Source organism: Pongo pygmaeus, chromosome 1, assembly GCF_028885625.2.
Source record: "Pongo pygmaeus isolate AG05252 chromosome 1, NHGRI_mPonPyg2-v2.0_pri, whole genome shotgun sequence".
In the NCBI taxonomy this organism is placed as follows: Eukaryota; Metazoa; Chordata; class Mammalia; order Primates; family Hominidae; genus Pongo; species Pongo pygmaeus.
Window position 1 is genome coordinate 2,830,354 of NC_072373.2, and position 13,788 is coordinate 2,844,141.

The window sequence follows — 13,788 nt, forward strand, 5'->3', positions numbered from 1 at the left end:
AATGGAAGGAGTGATTCTCCTCCGTGTGGTATATGTTCATCACAGTGTGAGTTGAAGGAGCGCTTCTCCTCCGTGTGGTATATGTTCATCACAGTGTGAGTTGAAGGAGCGCTTCTCCTCTGTGTGGTATATGTTCATCACAGTGTGAATGGAAGGAGCGCTTCTCCTCCGTGTGGTGTATGTTCATCACAGTGTGAGTTGAAGGAGCGCTTCTCCTCCATGTGGTACATGTTCATCACAGTGTGAGTTGAAGGAGTGCTTCTCCTCCGTGTGGTATATGTTCATCACAGTGTGAATGGAAGGAGTGCTTCTCCTCCGTGTGGTATATGTTCATCACAGTGTGAATGGAAGGAGTGCTTCTCCTCCGTGTGGTATATGTTCATCACAGTGTGAGTTGAAGGAGTGCTTCTCCTCCGTGTGGTGTATGTTCATCACAGTGTGAATGGAAGGAGTGCTTCTCCTCCGTGTGGTATATGTTCATCACAGTGTGAATGGAAGGAGTGCTTCTCCTCCGTGTGGTATATGTTCATCACAGTGTGAGTTGAAGGAGCGCTTCTCCTCCGTGTGGTATATGTTCATCACAGTGTGAATGGAAGGAGTGCTTCTCCTCCGTGTGGTATATGTTCATCACAGTGTGAATGGAAGGAGTGATTCTCCTCCGTGTGGTATATGTTCATCACAGTGTGAGTTGAAGGAGTGCTTCTCCTCCGTGTGGTATATGTTCATCACAGTGTGAATGGAAGGAGTGCTTCTCCTCCGTGTGGTATATGTTCATCACAGTGTGAATGGAAGGAGTGATTCTCCTCCGTGTGGTATATGTTCATCACAGTGGGAGTTGAAGGAGTGCTTCTCCTCCGTGTGGTATATGTTCATCACAGTGTGAATGGAAGGAGCGCTTCTCCTCCGTGTGGTATATGTTCATCACAGTGTGAATTGAAGGAGTGCTTCTCCTCCGTGTGGTATATGGTATATGTTCTTTCCTCTGTGTGGTATATGTTCTTTAAAGGGAGCAGCCACTGCTTCCCGCCTCATTGAAATTCACACTGCATCCAGCACTACTGGAAAAGTAATGAAAATGCTGGGACTACAGGGCTTTATTTTACTGTTGAGAATTCTCCGTGGTTGCAGTATTATGTAGTGCCTAATTCTCCTGGTGTCGCCTTCTTTTTAAATAGTGATTTTTATTTTCAGTCCAGTGATCCATTTCATTCATTAACCCCCTAACCACTGAGTAAGCTTCATGTCACAAAAGAGCTTCCAAAGGAAGAAGCAGGCATTGGATTTATTATAAATATAGATGTTCTAATTATTCCCGAATATCAATGTGTGTGTTCTCATTTGCATTAAAAACTATTTCTTTTAAGTTAGACTCGGAAAGGATCAAAGTGCTGCAATAAGAGAATAAATGCTGTGCTTCTCCTGGACTGTGGTCTCAAGAGTTACAACTGTTGCCATAGCAAAATTAGGTTAAATTTCCTAAAATCTGTTCAGTGCTCCCAAGGAAAAACTCAACTGGAGCATAAGAATTTTCATGTCACTTTTTCCCCTTTTGTTTGATTTCCTCTCCTTAACATAAAATAAACATTGGTTGTACCCTTCTTTTTGAAAAATTGATTTGCTGTGAGAAGTTGAGTTATATGGATCTTGCATGTAATCTGTACAGATTTGTACCCAAAGCAGTAATTATCATTCACGCCATGCCTTTTTGTATCAAGTGCTGTTTCTGATGAACTGGAGCCCCACATGACTTAAGGCAGTTTTGAAATGTAAGAGATACTATCTCTAGGATATTATGAAATGTTTCGTGGTGTTATTTTGATTTTTCCCTTGCAGTTTAAAGAAAGTAATTTCTTTTTTCTGTGTATCAGTTGGAATGTGTGTGTACATTATAGCAATGACCAGAAAACAAGTTTTAACGTAGTTTATAGTTAGTATGTAGTAACTTGTCTGAATACTATAAAAAATTATTGGTGCATAAAATCTGTTATATTACATGCTTTTATGTATTATAGTCTTCCATATAGTGGGGATGTATATTTACTTATTTTATTAAATAGATCTATTGCTGATGCTGATATCTACTGCCCAGTGACTACAGAAGCTCCTTTCTGGACAACCTGTTTATTACACTCTCCATGTATCCACAGCTATATCAGAAAAGCAGGAAACAAGAGAAAATATACCTATTTGAAAGTGGCATGTCAGCTGGGATGAGAAAGAAGAGTAAGAATGATTGATAGTTTTAGAGAATAAGACTGCTTTCAGGAATGAATGAAGACAAGAATCTGAGCACATCAAATACCACGCTTAGCAACAACCCACAGAACTCACTGGCCAAAAGTACACTAAGTCTGTAATTGGAAAAATTCTCTGGAATAAAATAAATTAGAGACTTATATTGGAAGTATTTAGGTGAAAATATACATCATATGATAAATAGTTCTGTCAAAGTTAGGAAACTGAGTAACTGAGAGAGATACTACTGTGAGAGAAATTGATTTGCTGTACATATGTATTAGAACTGCACTATGAAATAAGGTAACCAGTGGCAACATTTGACTACTTAAGTAATTAAAATCAAATTAAAAATTAAGTCTTTCTCTTGCACTAAACACATTTCAACTGCTCAACAGCCACGTGTGGCCAGTGGCTACCATATTAAATGGTGCTGATAGAAAAGATTCTATCATTGCAGAAAGTTCTATAGGACAGTTCTGCTCTGGGAGAATTTCTTCTCAATCAAGAGAGGCAGAAGGATTATGATAATATTCTTTGACAAAAATAACTCCAACAAGCTAGTTCTGTGTGCGACTGTAGTCCTAGTTACTTGGAGGCTTAGGCAGGAGGATAGCTTGAGCCCAGGAGTTCAAGTCTAGCCTGTGTGGTACCTTGGACTGATTATTGGATCTCTCCAGAGTTGGCAATGCACAAGATAGGACAGCATTCTAGCCTAACTCCTGGTTCTCTCTTCCCTTTCCCATTTTCCTTAGGTTGTCATTTCCTATGTACTTCTTTTAAAATTTATGTTCGCTTATTATCTTGAATGTGTTTATGCAAACTAAATCTTTCTGGTGGGCGACTGCAGATTAAAGGGAAATGGCCTATTCTTTCTCTTTCTGCCTTTGTTTCCCTACATGTGAAAAAAAGATTGATGTCGTTTGTTTGAGAATTAATGAATTGATCACTTGGAGCAATTGTAAAAATGCAGAGCATTATATACAGAATGGCATATAGTTCAGAAGAAAACCAGGTCGTGGCTTTAGGAAAAGTCATGGTTCCTAAAAGCTTGGTGAATTACCAGATTAGAAAATCTTCACGCATTCATTAGATTAGCATTTAAATACTGTGATATTAAGAGTTGTCATGTGTTTGGATAATGTGAAGTTTGTGCCTCACTTTTGGGGTCTACCTGCTTAACAGTTGGAAAAATCTTGAAGGCCCAGATTTTTAGAGCTGAAGGTAGATATAAGTCTGTTTTAGGTTTAATGTTTTAGGAAGACATTAAAATACTTCTAGTATCTTGCCATTTTCTGAATAGCTCAAAATACTTGAAAGGCATGTGCTATCATTTGAATGTTTTTCCCTTCAAAATGCGTGTTGAAATTTAATTGCCACTGTTATCAGTATTAACAGGTGGAACCTTTAAGAAGTGATGAGGCTATAAGAGTTCCACCCTCGTGGGTGGGATTGGTGTCAATATAAAAGGTGAATTCGGCCCCCTCTTGCTGTATCTCGCCCCTTGCCTTCTGTCATGAGATGACACAGTCAGAAGCCCTTTGCTGGATATCAGCACCTTCCCAGCCTCCAGAACTGTGAACTATTTATCATAAATTACCCAGTCTGAGGTATTTTATTATAATTGCAAAAACAGACTATGATAGTGCGTAATTTAACTTTGCATCATCTCTATAAGATGGATAAAGGGCAAATGTAAACATCCTTCTATAAAGAGAGTTTCAAAATTTTAATTTCAATAGGAGTAAGTAAATTATTGGTATTATTTTGTTCAGTGGCAGGTAGACTGAAACAATGTAACACCTTCTATCACAAACTTATTCAATAGGTTATTACTAATTATTTGATTTAAATAGACACTAATCCCTTTTTTTTAAATTAGTAAGATAAGTGGATTTCAAAGAATTATTGCAGGATGATAAGATGAGGAACAAAAACCAAATGTAGAATTTCTCAAGAGAACGATAGTGTAGAATTTTTGAAGGTGAGCAAAGAAAATTTATTAGGTAATATTCTAACATTATTTTTATAATGAATTTAATTTTAAAATAAATGAAGAACTAATCGAATATTTAGAGTAATAGTCATCCTTAGTGAATGTGAAACAAATAGTGTAGCTTTATTTGTGGAAATTGTTACAGCCCATTACGTTGCTATTCATGGTCTAAATGAAGTTAATTGTAGCTTCGAAATTTATATGAAAATGTAAAAAAAGTTGGCTCAAAAATTCCACTCTATCTATTTATTCATTTTTAGTTTTGTCATCCCAAAGATGTTTTGATTTTTGTCCCAAAGATCATGGGAACTTCTTAAAGCGATGGAAGTATCTAAAAATAATATACCTACTAAAAAAAAAAGAAGGCTTCTTTTAGAAAAAACATTATATTTAGATGATGGAGGTTTAATTTTTTTCATAAGTGATAGTGCTGCTGGAAACATCTTGTTTTCTCTGAGAAACTCATACAGAAAGGAATAGCAGTAGAATAAAGATTTTGAACTTCTTAACCAAAAGAACCTAGATTGTCACTTCAGCTACCATAAAAGGTATCTATTAATAGATATTAAAAAGTTATGGCTGTTTAGGGTTTTATGCTGAGGTCAGCTTGACCTATAGGCAATGTACCAGGAAAGAGATCAGGTCAAGTGCCACCAACTGTTGCTAAAAATGGCAACAAAGTAGAGTGGAATTCAGAACCAGATACTTGATTTTTGTGTGCCTCAAAATGTTGGAGCCTTGGGTAGGAGTACCACACAGTCCATTATTCTATGAACTTTGTGTTGTCTTAGAAAGGGCACAGTCCCAAGAGTCCTATAAGATAAACTTTTAATGATAAATAAACATGGAAGCCAGTTGAAATGCCCTGCTTTAGGGCCTTCTGAAGTAAACATTAAAATAAGGAAATGTGAGGCCGGGCGCAGTGGCTCACGCCTGCAATCCCAGCACTTTGGGAGGCCGAGGCGGGTGGATCACTCAAGGTCAGGAGTTTCAGACCAGCCTGGCCAACATGGTGAAAACCCATCTCTACTAAAAATACAAAAATCAGCCGGGCATGGTAGCATGTGCCTATAATCCCAACTACTCAGGAGGCTGAGGCAGGAGAATTGCCTGAACCCGGGAGGTGGAGGTTGCAGTGAGCCGAGATCTGCCCCTGCACTCTAGCTTGGGTGATGGAGTGAGACTTTGTCTCCCCCCAAAAAAAGGAATAAAAATAAGGAAATGTAGTGTTAGGTAAATGTAAATAACATAACATATGATGCCAAGTCTAGTTTATGAAAATATTTATCACAGATTTTTAGAGATCGATGAGACCTTAGGAAATTATTTGAATAATTGTGTGTAAACTAATATTATTTTCACTTTATGCATAAAGGTAGAGTGGCTAGAGAGGTTAAGTGATCTGCTCAGGTTCAAACTATTTATAAGATGGCTAAAGGGGCCCAGTTCTCCAGCCCGGAATCTTAGGATGGAGTTTCGTCCACCACTCAAAGTTGTCTTCTTCTTCCTTCTTCTTCTTTCTTCTCTTTTTTTTTTTTTTTTTTTTTTGAGATGGAGTCTCTCTCTGTCACCCAGGCTGGAGTGCAGTGGCGCAATCTCAGTTCACAGCAACCTCTGCCTTCCAGGTTCAAGTGATTCTCCTGCCTCAGCCTCCTGAGTAGCTGGGACTACAGGCGCCCGCCACCACACCCGGCTAATTTTTTGTATTTTTAATAGAGACGGGATTTCACCACGTTGGCCATGATGGTCTCGATCTCTTGACCTCTTGATTCACCTGCCTTGGCCTCCCAAAGTGCTGGGATTACAGGCGTGAGCCACCGCACCCGGTCAAAGTTGTCTTCTTTAATCCTCCTGAGGGCCCCCCAGTTTATGAGCTGAAATTAAAGCATAAATGGGTAGAACACAAAGCCAGCACTTCCCAAAACAGAAACTTAGTTTTCTAGTAGAAGAAAAAGTGGAAAGTACATCTAACCACGTATTGTGATGTGTTCTCATGAAATTATTGTCCCACTTCACCTCAGGGTCTACCATTTTACTATGAAGTATATGGGAAGTTGGACTTGGTTAATATTCTTCATGATCTAAGACTGTTTGAAATGTTGAGGTTCAGAATTTAATATGTCAAAAATCACAAGAATTTATTAAAGATTAATTATCAGTATTAAAATTAGGGAGAATAAATAACCTCATCTAATAATCTCATAACTCTAAATAAATTCAAGAGAAGATTTTGAAACCAAGGAAGATGAACTAGATGATTTATAAGGTCTTCTTGAGCTTTAAAGTTCATTAATGAAGATTATTAAATACTTCTGGTTTTAGTATCTTTCATAGAAAATGTATTTAATTCTGTTGCCTTTTTGGAGTATTTGCACATCTCTACTTTATTCAGAGGTTATTATAGCAGAGTTGCTCTTTATTCCAAATGTGGATTTAAAAATCAAAATAACAAAGCTGTAAAAAGTCTAGAAATGATTCTGTTTCCCAGTTCCACTCTAACCCGTATTTGAAGGAAAGTGGACATATCAAATATGTGTGATCTTTATGTGTAAACACTAACACAAATGGTGGCAGACGCTACAGTGACTTGAGTGAAGAAGTTTTAGTCGGTTAATGAGTTATATAATCAGCATGAAAAAATCAATTCTAGGCAAACTATACCACTAACTGAATGTTTTATTTTCTGTAATTTATAATTATTCTAGCACAGCCATTGATGAAAATATATCTTAGGTCTCATGTAGATTAAATAAATCTGTAGTACATAGCCTCATCTTTAACTTGTCTTTATGTAAATTTAAAAGAATGATATTTAACTCATGCAAAGTGTGCTTAGTGGAAAAGAAAGTCCTCTGACATGTTAATGGAATGCTGTGAAATGCATTTATAATACATTTAGAAATTTGGTATCAGTATGAAGCAACTAATAGGGACTTTCACAGGTCATTTAGTGCCTCTTCTTTTTCTGTCAACATAGTGTCCAAAACATTTATGGAGGTAAAAATGCTACACTTTCAGTTCGGGTTTATAGAGCAGGTATGTGGAAGTTTGTTTTAGGCAAGAAGAAACTTCAAAGAACAGATTGGGAGACAGTGTGAAAAAGAGCAAATAAACATATTATGGAAACTGATCTTGTTAAAGGTGACTAGATCATACATTGGCCTTCATTATTGGAAATAGTTTGGAAATTGGATTCATAATGAAGTTTCCACCATTTCCAAGTAGAAGAGCATCTTATATCTTTTGTATTGTGTCCTTTGAGATACATCTAGCCTTGCAATCTTGTAATATTTATCGAATGCTACTATTTTGCGCACATTTGTAAAAATGAAGAATATAGTTGTTATGAATCCCTCCCCAAAACCTCTGATTAGATTGGCAGAAAAATATGGAGAGATTGAACAAAAGAGATACTAGGTCTGAGATGTATGTGTGTTGTAGATCCATATGGTTTATTCAGGAACTTCAGCAGAATGACTTGAAGAGGAAAACAAAGAAGGAGATGATTAAAGATGCTCCAGAGACACTGTCTTTCAGTAACTTCTGTTGTCACCTGTCTTAAGTGTGTGCGGGTGTGGGCTCGCTCTCCTGTGCTCTAGCTCTCTCACACACATGTGCACAACTTCTGAGAAGACTGCTATGTAGTTATTGTTTCTTTCTTCTCCCCTCTTCCTCACCTTCCATTCTCTTTTCAGCCCATTCTAATGGGACTTTCTTTTCTGACACTTCATTACAGTTGTTCTAATAAGGTTACCAAAGACCTTTAGTCTTGCCAAATCTGGTGTCTTTTCTGTTTTTTTTTTTGACTTTTCAGCAGTCTTTCACATAACTGACCCCTATCTTGGCTCCTAGTACCCAACACTCTTCTCGTTTTTCCCTCTGTTTAGCCATTTCTTTTCAACATCTTTTGATGGCTGTTGATGCTCTGTTTAACCTTTAAATACTGGAATTATGAAAGGCTCAGTCCTGACCTTTCTTCTCCTTTCTTTCTCGTTAAATAAACCCTCTCCTTAAAGGATTCTAATTTATTTTTATGGCTTTAAATACCCTCTTTGATGCCAATATACTAAAAAAAAAAATTTGTATCTCCAGCCCTGATTGCTATACTGAGCTCCAGTTCGTATGTCCAGCTATCTACTGGTCATCCTCACTTGGATATTTGAAAAGCATCTCAAACTCAACATAGCCAGAGCAGAACTCTTGATTCCTCAGCTCTTTCTGCCACCTTCCTTTTTCTGCTTCTGTTTTTCCCACCTCAATAATTATCCCCAGTCAAGTGCTCAGTACAAAAATCTAGTCATTGCTCTTGATTAATTTTTTTTCTGTCACTTACCTCCGTCACCATTGAATTCATTAGCAAGTCCTATTAACATTTTCTTTAAAATATGTCTAAAGTCTGTTTCCCCTGCTTTCTTTGCCACCAGTATAGTCTAATGTAACATCATATCTTGCCTGAGCAATCATAGTAGTCGTCTTTCTGTCCTTCCTCCTCCTTCTTCCTTTCCTGTTCCTCTATAATCTTTCTCAGTAGCGCCCACAATGACCTTTTAAAGTATAAATTAGGTAATTCTTGCACCTTCCCTTAAAACCTTCCATCGACTTCCATTACACCTAGAATACAGTGTGAATCCCTTATGCTATTTCAGTACGAATATATCTGCCCCTGGGTTTCCTCTCTGATGTATTGTTATACTTTGGATATATCCCCTTGACCACACCTCAGCCACACTGGCCTTCTTTCTGTCCCTTTAACCTACCAAGTTCATTTTCAAACAGAGCCCTTGCAGTTGCTAGTTCCTGTGCTTGTACTGCTTCGGTCTGCAGGGCACAGTTCAAATGTCACACCCCACCCCAGAAAGGTCCTCTTTGACCACTCAATCTAAAGGAGCTTCCCATTACGTCTGCTATATCATATTCTCCTTGGAGGATTTAGCATTATCTGAAGTATTTTTGTTCACTTACTTGTTTGTCTGTTCATTGTCTCTGAGCTTTATGAAGACAGAGTCCTTTTGCCAGTCTTGTTCTCTCTGGTAGGCAGTGTACGAAAAAAGAAAAAACAGAACCCCCAAAGAAACCCGTGTGTAGAATGAAAGATGCTCGGAAGAATGCTTGTAAATAGAAGAATCTAAATCCTCTTACAGATGAGAAGTCTTGAAAATGAAAAGAATCCTTCAGTTCTTTTTAGTTTATTATCGAAGCTGATTTTGAAAATAAGCCAAACTGAATGCTATGATGTGATTAAGTTCATCCAAATGAAATTATAGAATTTAGTAATTCCAGCACATTGTAATTACTGAAGTATTCCATATTGTAAAGGACCATTTAGTATACACAATTCCAGTCAGCTGTGCTTGTCAGGTAAGGGAAGAGTTAATGAAGAAGGAGGAAAACAGAGAAGGGGCAGTAGTCCTATAAAGTGACTCTAAGGTTAGGTCAAATCTTTGTGTACCTTCAATACCAATAGTATAGGTATAGGTACCTTCAGTACCTATAGTATAGTCGTAGGTCCATAAGAAAAACAAGGAGTATTAGGTATCCTTTCTGGTGACACCGACTCCATTTTCAGTATATACATAGGATGACAAAATGAGCAAATACTTTGTAAAATGCTATATGCCTCCCTAAAGCAAGAGATCCAGGAACAAGAAACTAGAATTATGGAGATTGGAAGGTGTCTGAATTTTACAGGGGACTCAGGCTGCCTCTATCTCTTCCAATTCAGTAGTTACTCCCAGTCAGGTGCTCAGGACCAAAATCAAGGCATCGCCCTTGATTAATTCTTTCTATCGTCCCGCACCACCATCCCCTTCATCAGCAAGTCCTGTTAGCATTCTGAGAACACCTTCCATCTCTGGCAACACTGCTGGCTTCTTGGCTCACGGAATTGGTTGTGAGTGGTCCATGGCTTCTTTCTGACCACTTTTCTCGTCACCCTGGGTACAGGAGACTGTCTTTCCTTAAAGAGACCTCTGTTCCCTCCCTGCCGTGAACCAAAGGACTTGGGCAGATGGGTAAGAGCTCTTTGCTGGAAGCTACAGGAAGGAATCTGCAAATTACTGATCTCAGAAACAGGAAATCTGTGACAATGAATGTCAAGGGCTATCTTTATGCTATAGGAAATAAACTATTAACTTCGTCTATCTTCATGCTATAGGGAATAAACGAACTTCGTTGGAAAGATATTCATGTATTAGATGTGAAATTACAATATTACAGCATATACGATTTAGCATCAAATGTACCGTGATTATTACTGTAGGACAACTCTGCCCCTTCTAAACTGCGTGGTGACCCACTCATTATATTCTGTATATTTCTTCAGGAGACAAGGAGAGGCCACTGAAGTGTGATTGCAGAACATCGAGTTCTTTGCATCCTTCAGTTTATATTAATGTTTTAGGTCTAAACTTTTCTTTTTCCCTAAATTGAAGTCACCTTTGACTCCTTTGTGAAAAGAGTAATGATAAAAGTTTTGACTTCTTATCAAGGGGGATTTCATAAATTAAGGAAGGATATATTCATTAAGAATCTACTCTATGACAGGTGCTCTTGCTGGTAACTTTTATATATTTTATATAATTCTCAGAAGGACCTTGTGAATTAGGTCTTATTGTGCTTGTGTTCAAATGAGGAGATGGAGGCTGTGAGAAATTAAGTTACTTGTTTAAGATTACACAGCTAATGAGGCACAGATTGGCTCAAATCCTGTTCTCATTTCTGAGTTCAGTCCATTTTCTGTAATATGGATCTCTCTCTGCTTTATTCCTTGTCTATAATAAAGACGGTAATAATACCTGTAATATCTATTTCTTAGAGCTGTGAGAATCAGATGAATATGAACACAATACCTATACAAATTTAAAGTTCTATTATGATTATTAGTAGCATTAATTTAACCACATTAACAAAGTGTTCTTTTAATTCACTGTCACTTTATACAGGATTTCTGAATACAACAGTGGATATTTTATCTGTTAGACTCCTTGTAGTTATGTTTGGGTTTCTTTGAGAATGAGTTTTACACCCCTCCAATTGTTGGCAAATAGTCAAACTGAAGAAAAACTGCCCATCTGTTCAGCTGCTAGCCAAAACATCACAAACAGTCAAAATAGCAGATTCAACCCTACGTGAATTGTGATGAGACAATATAACAGGATATAAGTCATACTGTCATGGGGTCTTTGGGGTGTCACTTTTCTGGCCAGAAACCTGTGGCTGGTGGTGCCCTTGCCTGAGTTTTGCTTGGACCTGCTGGGCTTGTTCCACCCACTCGCCCTGGCAGGCTGTGCTCAGCTCATGCTACCAGCCTGGATCCCGTGCTTCTAAGGGAGTCTGGAGTCAGGCATGGAGTGGTGAGGGGTGTGTGTGAGCAAACGTGGGGTCCGCCCACTGCGCGGTCAGACACACCAGCTGCTGCTATGGTGTGGGCAGCTCCAGGTGCTGGCATGAGCACCAGCTCTCTGTGAGGCTGTGGCTGGACCAGGTGCACTGCAAGCAGCTTTCCTGTCTGGCACCGGGGAATGTGGTGACATCCCGGAAACTTGAAGATGCCAGGAGCCACAGGGCCCCAAAGAAGGGCTCACAGCCCTGGCTCAGGGAGCTCCCAGGTCTGGGCTACCCGAAGGGTTGCAGCTCTTCTCTCCTTCTCTTTGCCCACAACGTGGCAAGCAAGGGGCATGTTTTAGCCCTATTTGTGTTACAGTAGCTCTTTTAGCCTCACCATTCGGTGGGTTCTGAGTTCTTGTCCTGTGACCAGGAAGAATGAGGTATGCAATGTGGAGGGTGAGCAAGATGAAGAGGAGCTTTACTGAGCAATAGAACAGCTCAGAGAAAACCCACAGTGGGCAGGTCCTCTCCGTAACCACGATGTCCCGACGAGTGTTCAGCTCCTTAGCAGAGAGAGTTGCTCCCCTCTGCTGGTAAGTCATCCCAACAAGTGTTCAGTTCTCAGCAGAGAGGGTAGCTTCTCTGTTTGGCTAGTTGTTCTGTTGTCTGCAGCTCTCGGCAGAGAAGAGGCCCTAGAGTAAGAGGCTGTTCTCTGCAGGCAGGTTGTCCTATCATCTGCAGCTCTAGGCAGAGAGGGTAGCTCCTCTCTGCAGATGGTCGTCCCATCATCTGTCTGTTCTCTCAGCAGAGAGGAGGCCCCGGAGTGGGTTGCTCCCCTCTGCAGCTGGTAGTCGCGTCTCTGCAGCTCTCAGTCTGGAAAGGAGACCCTGGAGTGGGTAGCTCCTCTCTGCAGCTGGTTGTCCCAGTGTCTGCTCAGCTCTGACTGAGCCTGGGGCATTTACAGTTCTCAGAGGGGAGGAAGTTTGCACTGATTGGTCCATAGGTAGCCATGGGTGGGCTGGAAAAGGCATCACAAGTTCCCACTCCATGCCCTGGAATTGGCAGGCCAGCCCCCAGCCTTCAGGCCCTTCCTGGCCTGACAATGGGGCCTCACTGGTGACCAGGCCCCATCCGCCCAGGAACCTGTCTGCCTCCTGCTGCTGTTCATGGTGCCCGGACTCAGCCCTGACTTTGCTCCCAGGTCGGAGTGGGCATCGATAACAGAGAGAAGCCAGGCAGTGGAAGCAGGCATTTCTGAGACTGTGAGGGCAGTGGGGGGCCTTCCTGGGCCCCCTAAAGTGCAGGGATGTCTGGGTCCACAGCTGTGGTTTGGTCAGCTGCAGCTGTGCCTGGGCAGGTGGGGCTCTTCGTGGAGCGGGAGTCCCAGGTCTGCAGCCGTGGTTTGGGAGGCTGCAGGTGCCCAGGTCTGCAGCTGCATGGTGGGTTGGGGAGAGCGTGGCGGGCGGGGTGGTTGGGGTCTTCTCCCTGCTCTGTGGAGTGTGCAGGCCCAGCCATTCCTCCTCGCTTCAGCTGGTGTGATGGTAGCAGTGGGTCATCTGGAATGGCCACTACCATCAATATCCTAGTCAACAGATGTGGAAGGAGGTAGTATCCATTTGGGACAATTTAAGATTTTCATCATCTAAATTTAAAGCTGGGCTTAGAGGAACGTAAATACCAAAAAATTGCATTTAGATATCATTATATTTGAAATCAAATGAACAGCAATAGTGCAGTATATTTCCCTGACACCCTCGTGGGACTTGCAACAGGGGTGTTCTGTTTACTGACCCGCAGCTCTCAGCTCCTCACAGGAGGGAGTGCATGAGTCAACAAGATGGGAAGTGGAGTACATGGTCGCTGGAGTCACCTAGCCGCTACGGCACCGGCAGTGAACCCCACTCAGTCGGATCTGCTGCGTTCCACCCCTCACGAAAGGGGGTATGCAGGTGCGTGAGTGCAGGAGCCTGGGTGAGTGTTTTTTGGGTGCTGGCAGGAGCCGACTCTGTGCTTGCCTGCAGCTGCATCTGGGGGCTGGGAGTGCCTGCGACCCCGGAAGCCCCAGAGGGAGTGTTACAGTGATCTTTTAGCTGTGCTCTCTGTGGACGGCCTATGCGTTAACAGCTCAATGGACCCTCTGCTTTTTCGCATGAGGCGGCTGTCTTCTGCTAACGAGGGCAAAGGGTCAGTGTGACAGCCTTTTTGTCTTCACACTCGTGGCTCCCAATCTG

The 13,788-nt window shown here is 40.9% G+C and overlaps 1 protein-coding gene across 5 annotated transcripts in view; it reads left to right on the top strand.

The window, feature by feature from the left end:
- The window catches only part of SMYD3 (SET and MYND domain containing 3), a 770,143-nt gene that overhangs the window by 293,964 nt on the left and 462,391 nt on the right, over window positions 1-13,788 (top strand). Inside the window, exon 1 of one of the 5 annotated variants that reach the window (XM_063666269.1) lies at window positions 13,488-13,506. The exons of the other annotated variants lie outside the window; for them this stretch is intronic. Within the exon in view, the coding sequence (XP_063522339.1) occupies window positions 13,501-13,506 (6 nt within the window). The 5' untranslated portion in view covers window positions 13,488-13,500. Of the gene's footprint in view, window positions 1-13,487; window positions 13,507-13,788 lie in introns of those variants that run through there. 5 annotated transcript variants of the gene reach the window in all.